Source organism: Otolemur garnettii, unplaced genomic scaffold (genome assembly GCF_000181295.1).
Source record: "Otolemur garnettii isolate 467f Iridium unplaced genomic scaffold, OtoGar3 scaffold00005, whole genome shotgun sequence".
Classification (NCBI taxonomy): Eukaryota; Metazoa; Chordata; class Mammalia; order Primates; family Galagidae; genus Otolemur; species Otolemur garnettii.
Window position 1 is genome coordinate 10,365,136 of NW_003852400.1, and position 13,384 is coordinate 10,378,519.

At 35.5% G+C, this 13,384-nt stretch overlaps 1 protein-coding gene across 2 annotated transcripts in view; it reads right to left on the bottom strand.

Annotated features, from left to right (window-relative positions):
- CACNA2D1 (calcium voltage-gated channel auxiliary subunit alpha2delta 1) overlaps positions 1-13,384 on the bottom strand; it is a 502,006-nt gene that overhangs the window by 82,620 nt on the left and 406,002 nt on the right. For both annotated transcript variants that reach the window (XM_003782628.2, XM_012811373.2), the window contains exon 12: positions 8,120-8,224. In XM_003782628.2, coding sequence (XP_003782676.1) covers positions 8,120-8,224 — 105 coding nt within the window. The remainder of the gene's footprint in view (positions 1-8,119; positions 8,225-13,384) is intronic.

The following is a 13,384-nucleotide window of genomic DNA, read 5'->3' on the forward strand; positions in this document are numbered from 1 at the left end:
GTATATGGGGCTGGTGCCCTACTCCTTGAGCTACAGGCACCACCCTGTCTGTCTTTGTACTAGTACCATACTGTTTTAATGACTGCAACTTTGTAATTGTAATATATCTTGAAATCAAGAAGTTTGATGTCTCCAACTTTGTTCTTTTGTTCAAGCTTTATTTGGCTTTTCAGGGTCTTTTGTGTATTCATTTAAATTTTATAATTTTTTTCTATTTCTGTAAAAAGAAAAATGTCACTGGGATTTTGACAAGGATTGCATTGAATCTGTAGATTGCTTTAGTAAGTCTTCCATCCATTAACACAAGATGCCTTTCAATTTGTTTCTGTCTTCTATGAAGAATTTCCTTTATAACAGTGTTAAAAATTTTTAGTATACAAGTTGTTCACCTCCTTAAGTTTTTTTTTTTTTCCAAGCTACATTATTCTTTTTGATGCTGTATAAATGGCATTGTTCTTCTAATTTCCCTTTAAGGTATGTAGTTATTCATGTATACAAACCCAATTGATTCTTTAATGCTGATTTTGTATCCTGCAACTTTACTGAATTTGTTTCCTAGTTCTAACAGGTTTTGGAGAAGTCATTAATGTTTCCTATACATACAATCATAGCATATGCAAAGAAAAACTATTCCTTCAGCTATTGCATTCTAATTTCACTCTACTGTGGTCAGTAAGGACGTTAGGTGTGATTTTAGTCTTCTTAAATTTGTTAAGTCTGCTTTTGTGACCTAACACATGATCTATTCTGGAGAAAATTCCATCTGTGCTTAAGAAGAATTGTGTTATCTGCTTCTGCTGGATGGAATGTTCTGCGTATGTCTATCAAATCTATTTGGTCTGTGGCATTGTTCAGGTCCTCTGATTCCTCACTGATCACATGTCTAAATGTTCTAATCATTACTGAAAGTGGGGTATTGAAGTCTCCCACTGTTATTGTATTACTGTATATTTCTCCATTCAGTTCTGCCAAAGTTTGTTCTATATATTCTGGTGCTCTGATGTTAGGTGCATATATTTTTGTTACATATTCCTGATATATTGGTTCTTTTATCATTATGTAGCATCCTTTTTTATTTCTTATGGAAGTTTTAGATCTAAAGACTATTTTTTCTGATATAAGGAAAGGAAGAGTCAATTAACATGACCAACTTCATTGTTCAAAGTGGTTCCTCAAAACATCCACAAGCATTTGAATCCATATTCGAAGACAGCAAAAAAAAAAAATCTTAAATATTTTTTGTAATTATTTGTGTGTATAAAAACATATACACACTACACACACATTATGTATATATACATGCACTATATACACACATACCCTTGGAATATACAATTAACTATATATGTTGTTAAATGTTGCTGGCTTAATAAAATGCAAATATATGCAAAAATATAACTGAATTAAAAGCGGTTGCCTGCTATCATTTGTATTCACTGTTAGTGGATACGGAACATGTAAATACCAATAGATGAATGTTTTACTCATTTAACAAGGTTCTCTCCCACTGGAAAATGTAAAAAGACATTGAACTTGAAAGTAGAGTATATGTGAAATGTAGTTCAGCAATGTTTCCAGAAATGTAACTATCAAATTCAAAAGCTTGTGTTCTGTATCTTTCTCAATCTCTCCTCTTTTAAAAATCTCTATCAATCAGTCTTTTTTTATTTTGTACCTATAACCTTTCCCTGTCTGTATATTCTTTCACTCACTTTTAATACATAATAATAAATGAGGTCATCAATATATTAAAACAATATGCATAAATACACATGTGTTTACAAGCATAGCTTATCTTATTGTGCTTCATTTTATTTAACTTTGCTATATTGCATTTGCTACAAATCAAAGGTTTGTGGCAAATCTGGATTGAGAAATTCTAGCAACATCATTTTTGGTGTTGGTGCTCATTTTATGTCTCTGTGTCTCATTTTGGTAACTTTTATAGTATTTCAAACTTTTCATTGTTATTATATCTTTCTATGGTTATTTAGGATCAGTAATTTTGGGTGATACTATTGTAATTGCTTTGGTTTGCCCTGAATAATGCCCATGTGAGACAGTGAACTTAATCGATAAGTATTGTGTATTTTCTAAAGACTCCACCAACTAGTCACTTCCTGGTCTATTTCCCTCTCTCCTTGGACCTCTGTATTGCCTGAGTATGGGAACTGGGGCAATTAATAACCCTATAAAGACCTCTAAGCATTGGAATTAGATTAATTAATAACCCTATAATGACCTCTAAGCATTAGAATTAGATTAATTAATAACCCTATAATAACCTCTAAGCATTCAAGTAAAAGGCTGAGTTGTGCATCTTTTACTTTAAGTAAAAAGCTAGAAATGATTAAGCTAAGTGAGGAAGGAATGTTGAAAGTCAAGATAGGCCACGAGCTAGGGGTCTTGTGCCAAACAGTTTGTCAAATTGTAAATGTGAAAGGAAAGTTCTTGACAGAAATTAGAAGTGCTACGCCAGTGAACATACAAATGATAAGGAACTTGAATAGCCTTATTGCTATTCATAGAAGATCATCTTTACCAGAACATCCCCTCCTCCAGAGCAAGGATTAATTCTTAGTTCTTAATTCTTTTCTTAATGAATTCTTAATTCTTGTCAATTCTATGAAGGCTGAGACAAGTAAGGAAGAAAAGTTTAAAGATAATAAAGATGAGTTTATGAAGTTTAAGGGGAAAAGTCATCTCTAAGACATAAACGTGTAAGGTGAAGCAGCAAGAGCTGATAAAGAAGCTGCAGCAAGTTACCAGGAAAAGCTAAAATCATCGATGAAGGTGTCTGTAATAAACAACAGGTTTCAAATGTGGATGAAACAGTTTTCGATTGGAAGATGATGCCATCTAGGACTGCCACGGCTAGAGAGGAGCAGTCAGCATCCTGCTTCAAAGCTTCAAAGGGCAGGTTGAGTCTCTGTTAGGGGCTAATGAAGCTGGCAAGTCTAAGTGGAAGCCAATGCCCATTCGCCCTTCCAAAAGTCCTGTGGCCTCTAAGAACTATGCTAAATCTACTCTGTTAACACTTTATAAATGAAACAACAAAGCCTAGATGACAGCACATCTGTTTATAGTATGGTTTACTGGATATTTTAACCCCACTATTGAGATTTATTACTAAGAGGAAAAACAAAAGATTTCCTTCAAAATTCTGTATTATTGCTCACTGACAGTGCACCTAGTAATCTAAAAGTCTGATGGAGATGTACAAGATTAATGTTGTTTTCATACCTGTTAATAAAACATCTATTTTACAGCACATGGATCAAAAACTAATTTGAATTTTCAAGTCTTAAATTTAAGAAATATCTTTTGTAAGGCTATGGATGTCACAGGGTAGTGATTCTTGGAATGTAGTGATTTTCAACCTTTTTTTTTTAAATCTCACACCACACTTGAACCTATAGTTAAACTTCCATGGCACACTTAAATTATGTTGATTAAAAAAAAAGAGTTGAAAAAATACTTACTGTGTTTGAACTTCTTTTGTAAATACTTTAATTAATAATCTTTTAAAATTTTTGTGGCACACCTCAGATCCTGTCATGGCACACCAGTGTGCTGTTGAAAATCACTGCTTTAATGGACATGGGCAAAGCAAACTGAACACCTGGAAAGTAGTCACAATCCTAGATGCTGTTACCATGATTCATGGGAGGAGTTTGGAAGAAGTTGATGCCAGCCCTCATGGATAACTTTGTGGGGTTCAGACTTCAGTGGAGGAAGTAACCACACTTCCTCTGGTGAAATGTGGTGGAAACAGCAAAAGAACAAAATTAGGAGGCAATCTTCTAGAAGAAACTGAATCGCAAAAGTCTCATGATAAAACTTAAATGAATGACAAGTTGCTTTTTATGGATGAGCAGAGAAAGTAGTTTCTTGAGAGGGAATTTATGAACATTGTTCAAATGACAATAAAGAACACAGACTATTACTTGAACTTATCTAATAAGACAGTAGCAGGACTTGCAAGTGCAGATTACAATTTTAAAAGAAGTTCTATGTGAGTAAAATGCTATCAAATAGCACTATATGCTACAGAGAAATATTTTATGAAAGAAAGAGTCAATTGATGTGGCCAACTTCATTGTTGCCTTAGTCTAAGAAATTGCCACAGTCATGCCAGCCTTCAGCAACCACCACCCTCATCAGTCAGCAGCCATCCACATCAAGACAAGAACCTTCACCCACAAAATGATTAAGACTTGCTTGAAGGCTTAGATGATTGCTAGCTTATTTTTAGTAAAAAAAGAGTATTCTTTAATTAAGGTATATACACTGGTTTTTTAGACATAATTCTATTGTACAACTCGGAGACTACAGTATAGAGTAATTTTTATATGTACTGGGGAAACAAAAATAGTGAGACTGACTTTTTTGTGATATTTGCTTTATTGTGGTGTCTGCAATGAAACCTGCAATATTTCTGAGGTCTGCCATCTGTAAGCACACACACATACAACTTAGCCCCAAGTAGACGGTCTTATTTTTCTCCTCTAGTCCTTGCAAATTTGCCAAGATTTTAGGAAAAAATGGTTTATGTTTATACTTCTTCATCTGTCCTTTCTCAACCTCCTGTTGGCTTTTGTGTGTGTGTGTGTTTTGGCCAGGGATGGGTTTGAACCCACCACCTCCGGCACATGGAGCTGGTACCTTAGTCTTTTGAGCCACAGGAGACACCCTCCTGTTGGCTTTTACTCATATCCGTTTGTGTAAGAGAGCTCATGCCAGAGTCACATCCATGCTCCCTCGTTCCTGGAGATACCAGCAGAGGAGGCATCCATTTAAGATATATAGAAGTATGTGGCAATATATGTATGTATGCAGGCATTTATACGTATATGTAAGTTTATAGGTATAGGTGTATATATGTCTATAAATGGTGTTAGCAAAGAACCTTGGTAAACCTGTTAAAATTAGAAATCACAGAATCAATTCACTATACAGTTCCAAGAACATCTTAATTTTTGTTAGATAAAAATACTATTTATTAAAACATTACAGAAACTGAATAATTTTCAAAGTTGCCTTGCTATTCATGTAAGAAAAGTGTGTGCGTCCTTAAAGCACAGCAGTCAGCATGTCAGCAGATGAGCAGGAGGCTGAAGCGGACTATGACTTATTTGTTTCAAAAATATTTTATTAACTGATTTATCATCTTACAAAACATATCCTGTATTTAAAAGAATGAGTTCCTGTAAAAGGCGACTGGAAGGAGAAGCTGTGTTTCAAGATATTAATATTTAGACTATATATTTTTAGGATGTATACATTTTAAAAAGGCTAAAACCAGTAAATTTTTCATCAATTCAACCATTTGAACAAACTGTGAATACACAGGGTAGACAACGTTTGCTCTCATAAAATCTCTTATGTCAGAAAAAAGAAAAGAAAACGAATGATGTGCCCCTAAAACCTGTTATTCTGTTAATTTCCGACGGCATACTGAGTTTCAAAAGGGAAAAGAAATAGTACCACATAAACAAGTTTAGGTAAAAATGACTTTTTTTTTTTTTAAGAGACAGAGTCTTACTTTGTCACTCTCGGTAGAGTGCTATGGCATCACAGCTCACAGCAACCTCCAGCTCTTGGACTTAGGTGATTCTCTTGCCTCAGCCTCCCGAGTAGCTGGGACTACAGGTGCCTGCCACAATGCTCAGCTATTTTTTGTTGTGGTTTGCGTAGGGCCGGGTTTGAACCTGCCACCCTCAGTATATGGGGCTGGTGCCCTACTCACTGAGCCACAAGCGCCGCCCAAAAAAATGACCTATTTTTGTATATTTATATTCTGTTATCTAAATAAGCTTAAAAATTGCATACTCCCTTGAAATCAAGATATATCTTATGCATAAGATCAAATATAGAATGTTACATAGAATGTAACCATATTTGAGTAAGAAACTATTCCGTTTTGAAACAAAGTATCCAGGAGCAAACAGGATTCCTAATGGTTGTTTGGGATGATATCACAGTACAAGAAGAAATGACTTATCTCCAGTTAACATCTATTTGAAAAACGAGACAACTTGTAGCTGTCCTTACATGCACTTAAATATCTCAACCCTAAAATAATAAAATATGATTAAAATTATGGCTAAATATAAGGTAAAAGTCTCTTCCAATTATTAAAGATAATTAGCAGATTTTTGAGATAAATTTATTTTAGTATATTAATATAGTGGAATTATGTATTAATCTTGCTTTATATTTGAGTTCTCCAAAATACGTAAAAAGTAGATTCTACAGAATATTTGAATAAGTGAAGCACTTCTTACACCAGGTATGCTTTATAATTATGAATTTTTTTTTAAAACAGAACTCATGCTTCCAACTTTTGTTAGATGTTCTCAATTTATTTACTGTCATGCATATCACAAGATCTGTCTGTGATCTTGGCTGCACGCCTAAAGTTCACAGTTAAACAAGACTCAGTCCCAATACGGGAGAACTTTGTTTTCATCATGCAAAGAGATTCCCGTGAGTAGTGTATGTGGGGGGACATGCAGGGCTTTGTACAAAGTGCCTGACAGGACGGCAGAGGGAGGAAGGCATCTGGTATACCCTCCTTGTAGTAAGGCTTGCCCTGGATTTTGAATGGTGAGTAAGAGTTACTATATAACCTAGGCACTGATCTTATATAAATAAGACATGCATGCTGTATCTTAGATGAATGTGTCTGCCTCTCCCCACTACTTTTAATTCTGATGATGTACTGAAAGAAGTATTCATAGAATCATGTTATCACTTGAAAATATTCAAAAGATATTAATAGCTAATCCATTTTACAACTTTTTCAAAAGAAATTGTTCCTCTATACCATTAAAATCTCCACATGTTAAACAAAAGAATAAAACCAACTTACATTTAACCATATGACATTGCAGCATGTACAGTATGCAAAGAGGTGAATAATAAAAAGATTTGTGACTAACTTGAAGTTATGTGTGTATATAGTTTCAATTCTTTGATCATTTTCAAATACTACCAGGCAAAAAAGAACCTAACAGTGTTTTCAAGTGTTCCAAAAATTTTCATCAGAACTATACCTCACTATTCACAATATTTATCACTAAATCCTCTGAGTACTTTAATTCATATTACCTCTCTATCTTTTTATCACATATAAACACAATCCATATGTGTTCCTCAAACACATATAGAATGGTCTGTTCGAGTTAGTCAAAGCTACTTCTTTCTAGATGTAAAAATTCCAATCAAAACCACAGAAAATGGGCATTTTACTTGGCAGAGTCAAGAAATGGCTTATAATTCCTCATTACTCTTTTATGGCTCATTAATATTTTAGAGAACCAGGTTGAGAATCATTATCCTCTGATAAATGTGGAGACTCAGTCAGATAAGTGGAAAAATCTGATGGTAGGACTGTTAGAAAAAATATAGCACTTAAAAGAGTCAATCCAAGCTGGTATTCTCCATAGTATCGGTACGTTCACTAAGTCTCTATCTAGAAAGTAAACAGTGAAACAAATATATTCCAAATATAAAACATCGATCATCATTGTTTTTATTGCATAGTGACTGATTTTTTTAAATTATTATACTCATAAAAAATTTGTCTTAAATCTTTTCTTGAAAAGAGACAGTTTTCAAATAAGGATGTAACTTCTTGCTTTGGTAAATTGCCTTTTTGTAAATCTACAAAATACAAAATTTATAGACATTATTTGAGTATTTAGGAAATTGGATTACTATAATCTTTAATAATTAAGTGATATAACTATGTATTTTATCCAAGACAAGCTTGGATAAAGCTTAGCTTACATTTGTCCTATTTTTTTTTCATTTTCTTCAGATTTTTCTCCTTTTATAATACTTTCTTATTTGGAATCTCCGCATAAGAATCAAACAAGACTCAAATATCCAGATTATTTTATTAATATATCAATTACCATTTACCTGTGAATCTCATGTAAATAAATGTATTTAACAATTCTTCACTTCACACATTGATTTATAATCCATGATTCATATGACTTTATAATTAGCATTCTAATATTTTGAATCCAAAATTCTCCTCTCACCACCACTAGCCAATATACCTTTAAAAACGACCTAGACCAATATTAAAATATATGATTGCACTCACTTTTTTGTCTTTATTGTATTTGGCAAATATCTCCTGGGCTCTCTCCTCTCCTCCATCCGTGAACAACATAATAATCTTATTGCAGTTGGCTCTGGACACATTATACTATTAAAAACAAAACAAAAATGCATATCATTCAGAATAATAGAGAATATAAAGCTATAGGCTAAGAGCATGAGCAGGCTGCAAGTGATGAGTGAAGTATCTGCTCACAGGGTGGATTCCAAAAACTGGTTCTTGGATCAGGCCAGGACCTCCCTTGGATCACTCCAGGCAGGGCCTCCCTGCCACTTTCCAGGTAACAAAGAGCCACCTTCTTCCAGGTCTCTGGTCAAAAGTCACCTTGCCATGAGGTCATTCCTGACAAGGAGGTTTAAATTGCAATCTCCCTCCCAGACAGTGTTTTTCTTCACAGTAGTTCACATTCTGTTACATACACTCTGTATTTCATTCATTTGTTCATGGTTGGCTTATCCCAATAGAACAAAAGCTCTACAAGGGCAGAAAGTTCAGGGGTTCAAGGTTGTTTCTCTGCCCAGAAAGGTGCCTGCCATAGAATAATCTCTCAGTAGTTGATTTGGGGCTGTGAAAAAATAATTGGTTATGATGTTAATTTTATTCCCCTATAATTTTATAGCAGAAACAAAACTATATTAATTAAATATGTGAATATTCTTTTACATATATTTTCAATCTATTTCCAAATATTTATTCTTTGCTTTATTTTACTTCACATTTTTGAAATGACAGGCTCTTAATTTATCACGTAAAACAAAATGTGTATTTATTCCTTTGTAAATGCTAATTCCTATTTCCAGAATATCTTGCCATATTCTCTTAACCTGCTATAGGTGTTCTAATTCTGAAAGACTCGAATCCTATGAGAAATCTTAAATTTTAAGTTCTCCAAAAGAGTTGTAGATAAGAGAATGATGGATTAGCGTTAACAGGCCATTAATAAGAATGATTAATTTAGAAAGCTAGACTTTTTTGAGATCTGAAATTATAATCTTAGCTTTTCCATTGCTGTGAAATGTGTTTGTTTAAATACTGAGAATAAAAGATCATGTTATTTTTTTTCTTTTTTTGAGATAAGAGTCTTTCTCTGTCATCCAAGCAACAATACAATGGTGTCATCATAGCTCGGTGCAACCTCAAACTCCTGGGATCAACCAATCCTCCTGCCTTAGCCTCCCTAGCAGCTGGTACTACAGAACACCATTTTTGGGTAATGATGTTTTATAGAAATGTCTGAGTTGCTATGTTACTCAGACTGGTCTTGAATCCTGGGCCCTCAACTTATCCTCCCACCTCAGCTATCCACAGTGGAATGACAGATGTGACCCATTGTGCCTGGCCAAGATCACATTGATTTATGAATACTTAGCTTCCTTGCAAATACCAACCCTCAGGTTCAGTGATAGCCAAATGAAATCTAATGTGAGGCTAATATATAATTTTAGCATTTCTAATAACTACTTTAAGGGGTGTAACAAGAAATATCTGGAAATAATTCCGGTAGTATATTGTTTAACCTACTCATCCAAAATATCATTAGTTCAACATGAAATTAATGTACAATTACAGACATGATATACTTGCTTTTTTCCCCTAGAATAAGTCATCAAACTCCGTAAGTCATTTACACTTATACCACATTTCAGTGAAGATCAGCCCCATTTCAAGGGTTCAACAGCCACATGTGATAGTTGTAATTGTATTGAACACATCTTGTCCTTTCAATGATTAATTCTCCTGTAGTGTTCAAGCTCATTAAAGGTACATGCTTACTTTGTGAAGGAGATAGACCTGTTATAAAAGTTAATGAAGAGAACATTGTGCTCTATTAATGAAAAGATTCTGTTTCAGATTTTCTCACTCCATCGACGAGGCCATTGGAATGCTGGCAGGAAAAGCTTCTAATCAAGCCTTGTGGAAACACAAATATTGACCAACGTCTTTCGGAGGTAACCTATCTGAATATTTTACTACCTTAAAAGTTACACATTTTACCACCAAAATACTTCTGTAAAATGTGCATAAGGTCCATTAACTAAAACTAATTTCTCTGATGATCTGTCTTTTTTTAATCTGCATGTGTAAAATGGACAAAAACAATACGTACCTACAGGACTGTTAATTAGAAATGATAAAGTTTTTACCATCGGACAGGATTTTATTGATGTATTTCAATAATATTGAAAACAATATTATTATTTAATGCAAATATCAATGTAAGTTGACTTGCTAGGTCTTGGTAAAAATTTGTCTATTTGTGTACAAATAAAAGAATAATTTTCCCAGGAAAGAGAGCTGTTAGGACACACACAAGAGGGCAAATAAGGGGAAAATACAGATTTATCTTGCTTTCAATGTGATTGTTCCCAAAAGCTGCCCTCTCAGGTCTTGTAGTGGGGACAATGGCGGAAGAGCAAATTTTTCTGTGCATTTATACTTATCTAAAGAATCACGTAGTCATGACAACTAAGAAAACTAGCTTTTAACAAATTATGCAAAAACTTCATTATAGCAATAAAATTTTAGTAGAGTTGGTAATTGACTTTATTTATTTATTTATTTGAGACAGAGCCTTAAGCTGTCACCCTGGGCAGAGTGCCGTGGCATCACAGCTCACAGCAACCTCCAACTCCTGGGCTCAGGCGATTCTCCTGCCTCCGCCTCCCAAGTAGCTGGGACTATAGGCGCCTGCCACAAGGCCCAGCTATTTTTTGGTTGCAGCCATCATTGTTGTTTGGTGGGCCTGGGCTGGATTCAAACCCGCTACCTCAGGTGTAGGTGGCTGGCACCTGAGCCGCTTGAGCCACAGGCACTGAGCCATTGGTAATTGACTTTAATATGACGTTCCATGACACACTTTCTGTTGTATCTCTGTGTGGCAAGTACATAGCATGGCATAAATCATATACAAATTGACTTGAAAAGTGCCATCTTAATATATTTGGTAATATTTTATTAAATTCTACTGGAATTCAAATATTAATTTAAGGTTGACTTTGGGATTACATGATATGTCTAATTCTATTTGATTCTCACCTCAGAGATCTTGAAGACCTAGCAAGGACAAATAAAAAAAGAGAACAGCACTCTGTACAAATATACAAACCAGAAGCTTGTGAAAGAAATAGTAAAATAGGCTTTAGGTTTGAGTAAGAGGAGACAGGAAATTTGGAAAAAAAATATTTTAAAATGAAGAATTAGAACACATATGGGATGCAAGGATAGCAAAACAGAGGAGAATTACTTAGAGGATAAACGTGGGAACGTGTCAGAAGTCATTTACAACTACGGTAGCTGTGAAGGCCGTAGCAGAGGCCAGTAGGAATTAGACGGGATTGTACCAGCAACTGGTAGTGAATCTGGGAGTTAATAAGGCTGCTCTAGTGAGACTGCCTCTGATATAGCACTTTAGGCTTGAAACTCCTGATCGTTTCACAACTGAAATCTGAACAGGAGGGAATGAAGTGAGCCAAATTAACAATACTAAGAATAATAATTAAAATGCCAGAAGTAGTGCTTGAGGCTGAGCCTGGGCAACCCAGCAAAACCCCTTGAAAAAAACAAAAGGTTTAAAAAACAGCTGGGTCTGTGACATGTGCCTAAGGTTCCAGCTACTTGAGAGGCTGAGGTGGAAGGATCACTTGAGCCCAGGGGTCTGAGTCTATAGTGAGCTATGATCAGCCTGGGAAACAGAGTGACATCCTGTCTCTAAAAATAATAATAATGATAATTAATGATAAGACTAAGAACACTCAATCATTAACTTAAGAAAAACAGAATTTTATTAAAAAGATTCACATTCCTTTATTAGAGAAAAAAATATATATTACAACCTAGTGGTCAATTATATTTCATGTCAAAGATTTGAGCTTTCACTTTTTATTACTGAACAAGCGCGTGCCTGAGTGTCTGTTCTTCTGCCTCTGCTTTGCCTGACAGTGTCTATGAAAAAACCCGACCTCAAACTCAGCATGTCTGAAACTGAGCTCTTTCTGTCCCCCAGTTCCTCAGTTAAGGAAACCGTTCAGAGCACGTGGAGTCACCTTAAGTCCCTGTTCACTCTCATAGGCCCTTGTCACAGCATCTAGTCTGCTGCCACGTCACTCCTGCTGGTGTCCTCTCAGGTCTATTCACACCCCAGGATCTCCACAGTAGCTTCCTCCCTTAGAACATCTCCGAGGCCGTGTCATTCTCATGTTGCCACTAACCGCTTTATTAACTGATACCTCACTGCCCCTCACTGCCCCTCCACCTCATCATACTCCTGTATTGCTCACGTCCCAGCCACACCGAACCATCTGTAATTTTTAAAATGTGCTATTCTATGTCACACTTCTATGCTTTGTACATGCTGTTCTTTTTTTTTTTCTGAAATGATTTTTCCCTTTCCCTGTCTACCTATCATTCTTCAAAATCTCATTTTCTAGGAAATGGCACAGTCTCCAGGCACTCATCTGTGCAGCTCCAGTGGATCTGCTCAGTGCCCTGTAATGGGCTTTCATGTTGCATCACAGACGATGGTTTAGCAGGTCAAGCTGGACCCTCTTGAGAGCAGATGGTCTTATTTACTTCTGTAATTCCAGTACTAGCACTATGACAGGGAACCGTGACGCATTCGATAAATAACGGCTGAATAAATAAAGTAATTAATAAAGTAGTCAGGCATCTCAAAAACTATTTAGAGTATTCACTCAGGTGACAACAAAGATTTCTAAAAAGACCACATGTAAGAATTCATTCAGTCATTTCGATGCTGATAGAAATTATGACCTGACTCCATACCAGACGTGAGCTAGTCATTAATTATAGTAATAATAACCGTGTCTTTAATATCAAACAATAGCCTACACTTGCATGTGGTTTGTTGTGTGCCAGGTTCCAGGGACAATCTTATGCACAACTCTCTGATCTTCATGCAATACGGTGATCCTCCACATATAAATGAGAAAATCAAGGTACAAAGAGGTAAGGTCTGTACTTTAAACCACTGTAATGATACAGCCTCTTAAGAGGTACACGATTGAAAGATAAATCCTGCTTTGAAGTAGCATAAAATGAAATAGAGGACATAACTCATCATTGTTTAAAAACACTAGTCCAAAGGCCAAGCACAGTGGCTCAAGCCTATAATCCCAGCACTCTGGGAGGCTGAGGTGAGTGGATTGCCTAAGCTCAAGAGTTCTAGACCAGCCTGAGCAAAAGCGAGACCCTGTCTCTAAAAAGTAGCTGGGCATTGTAACCGGTACT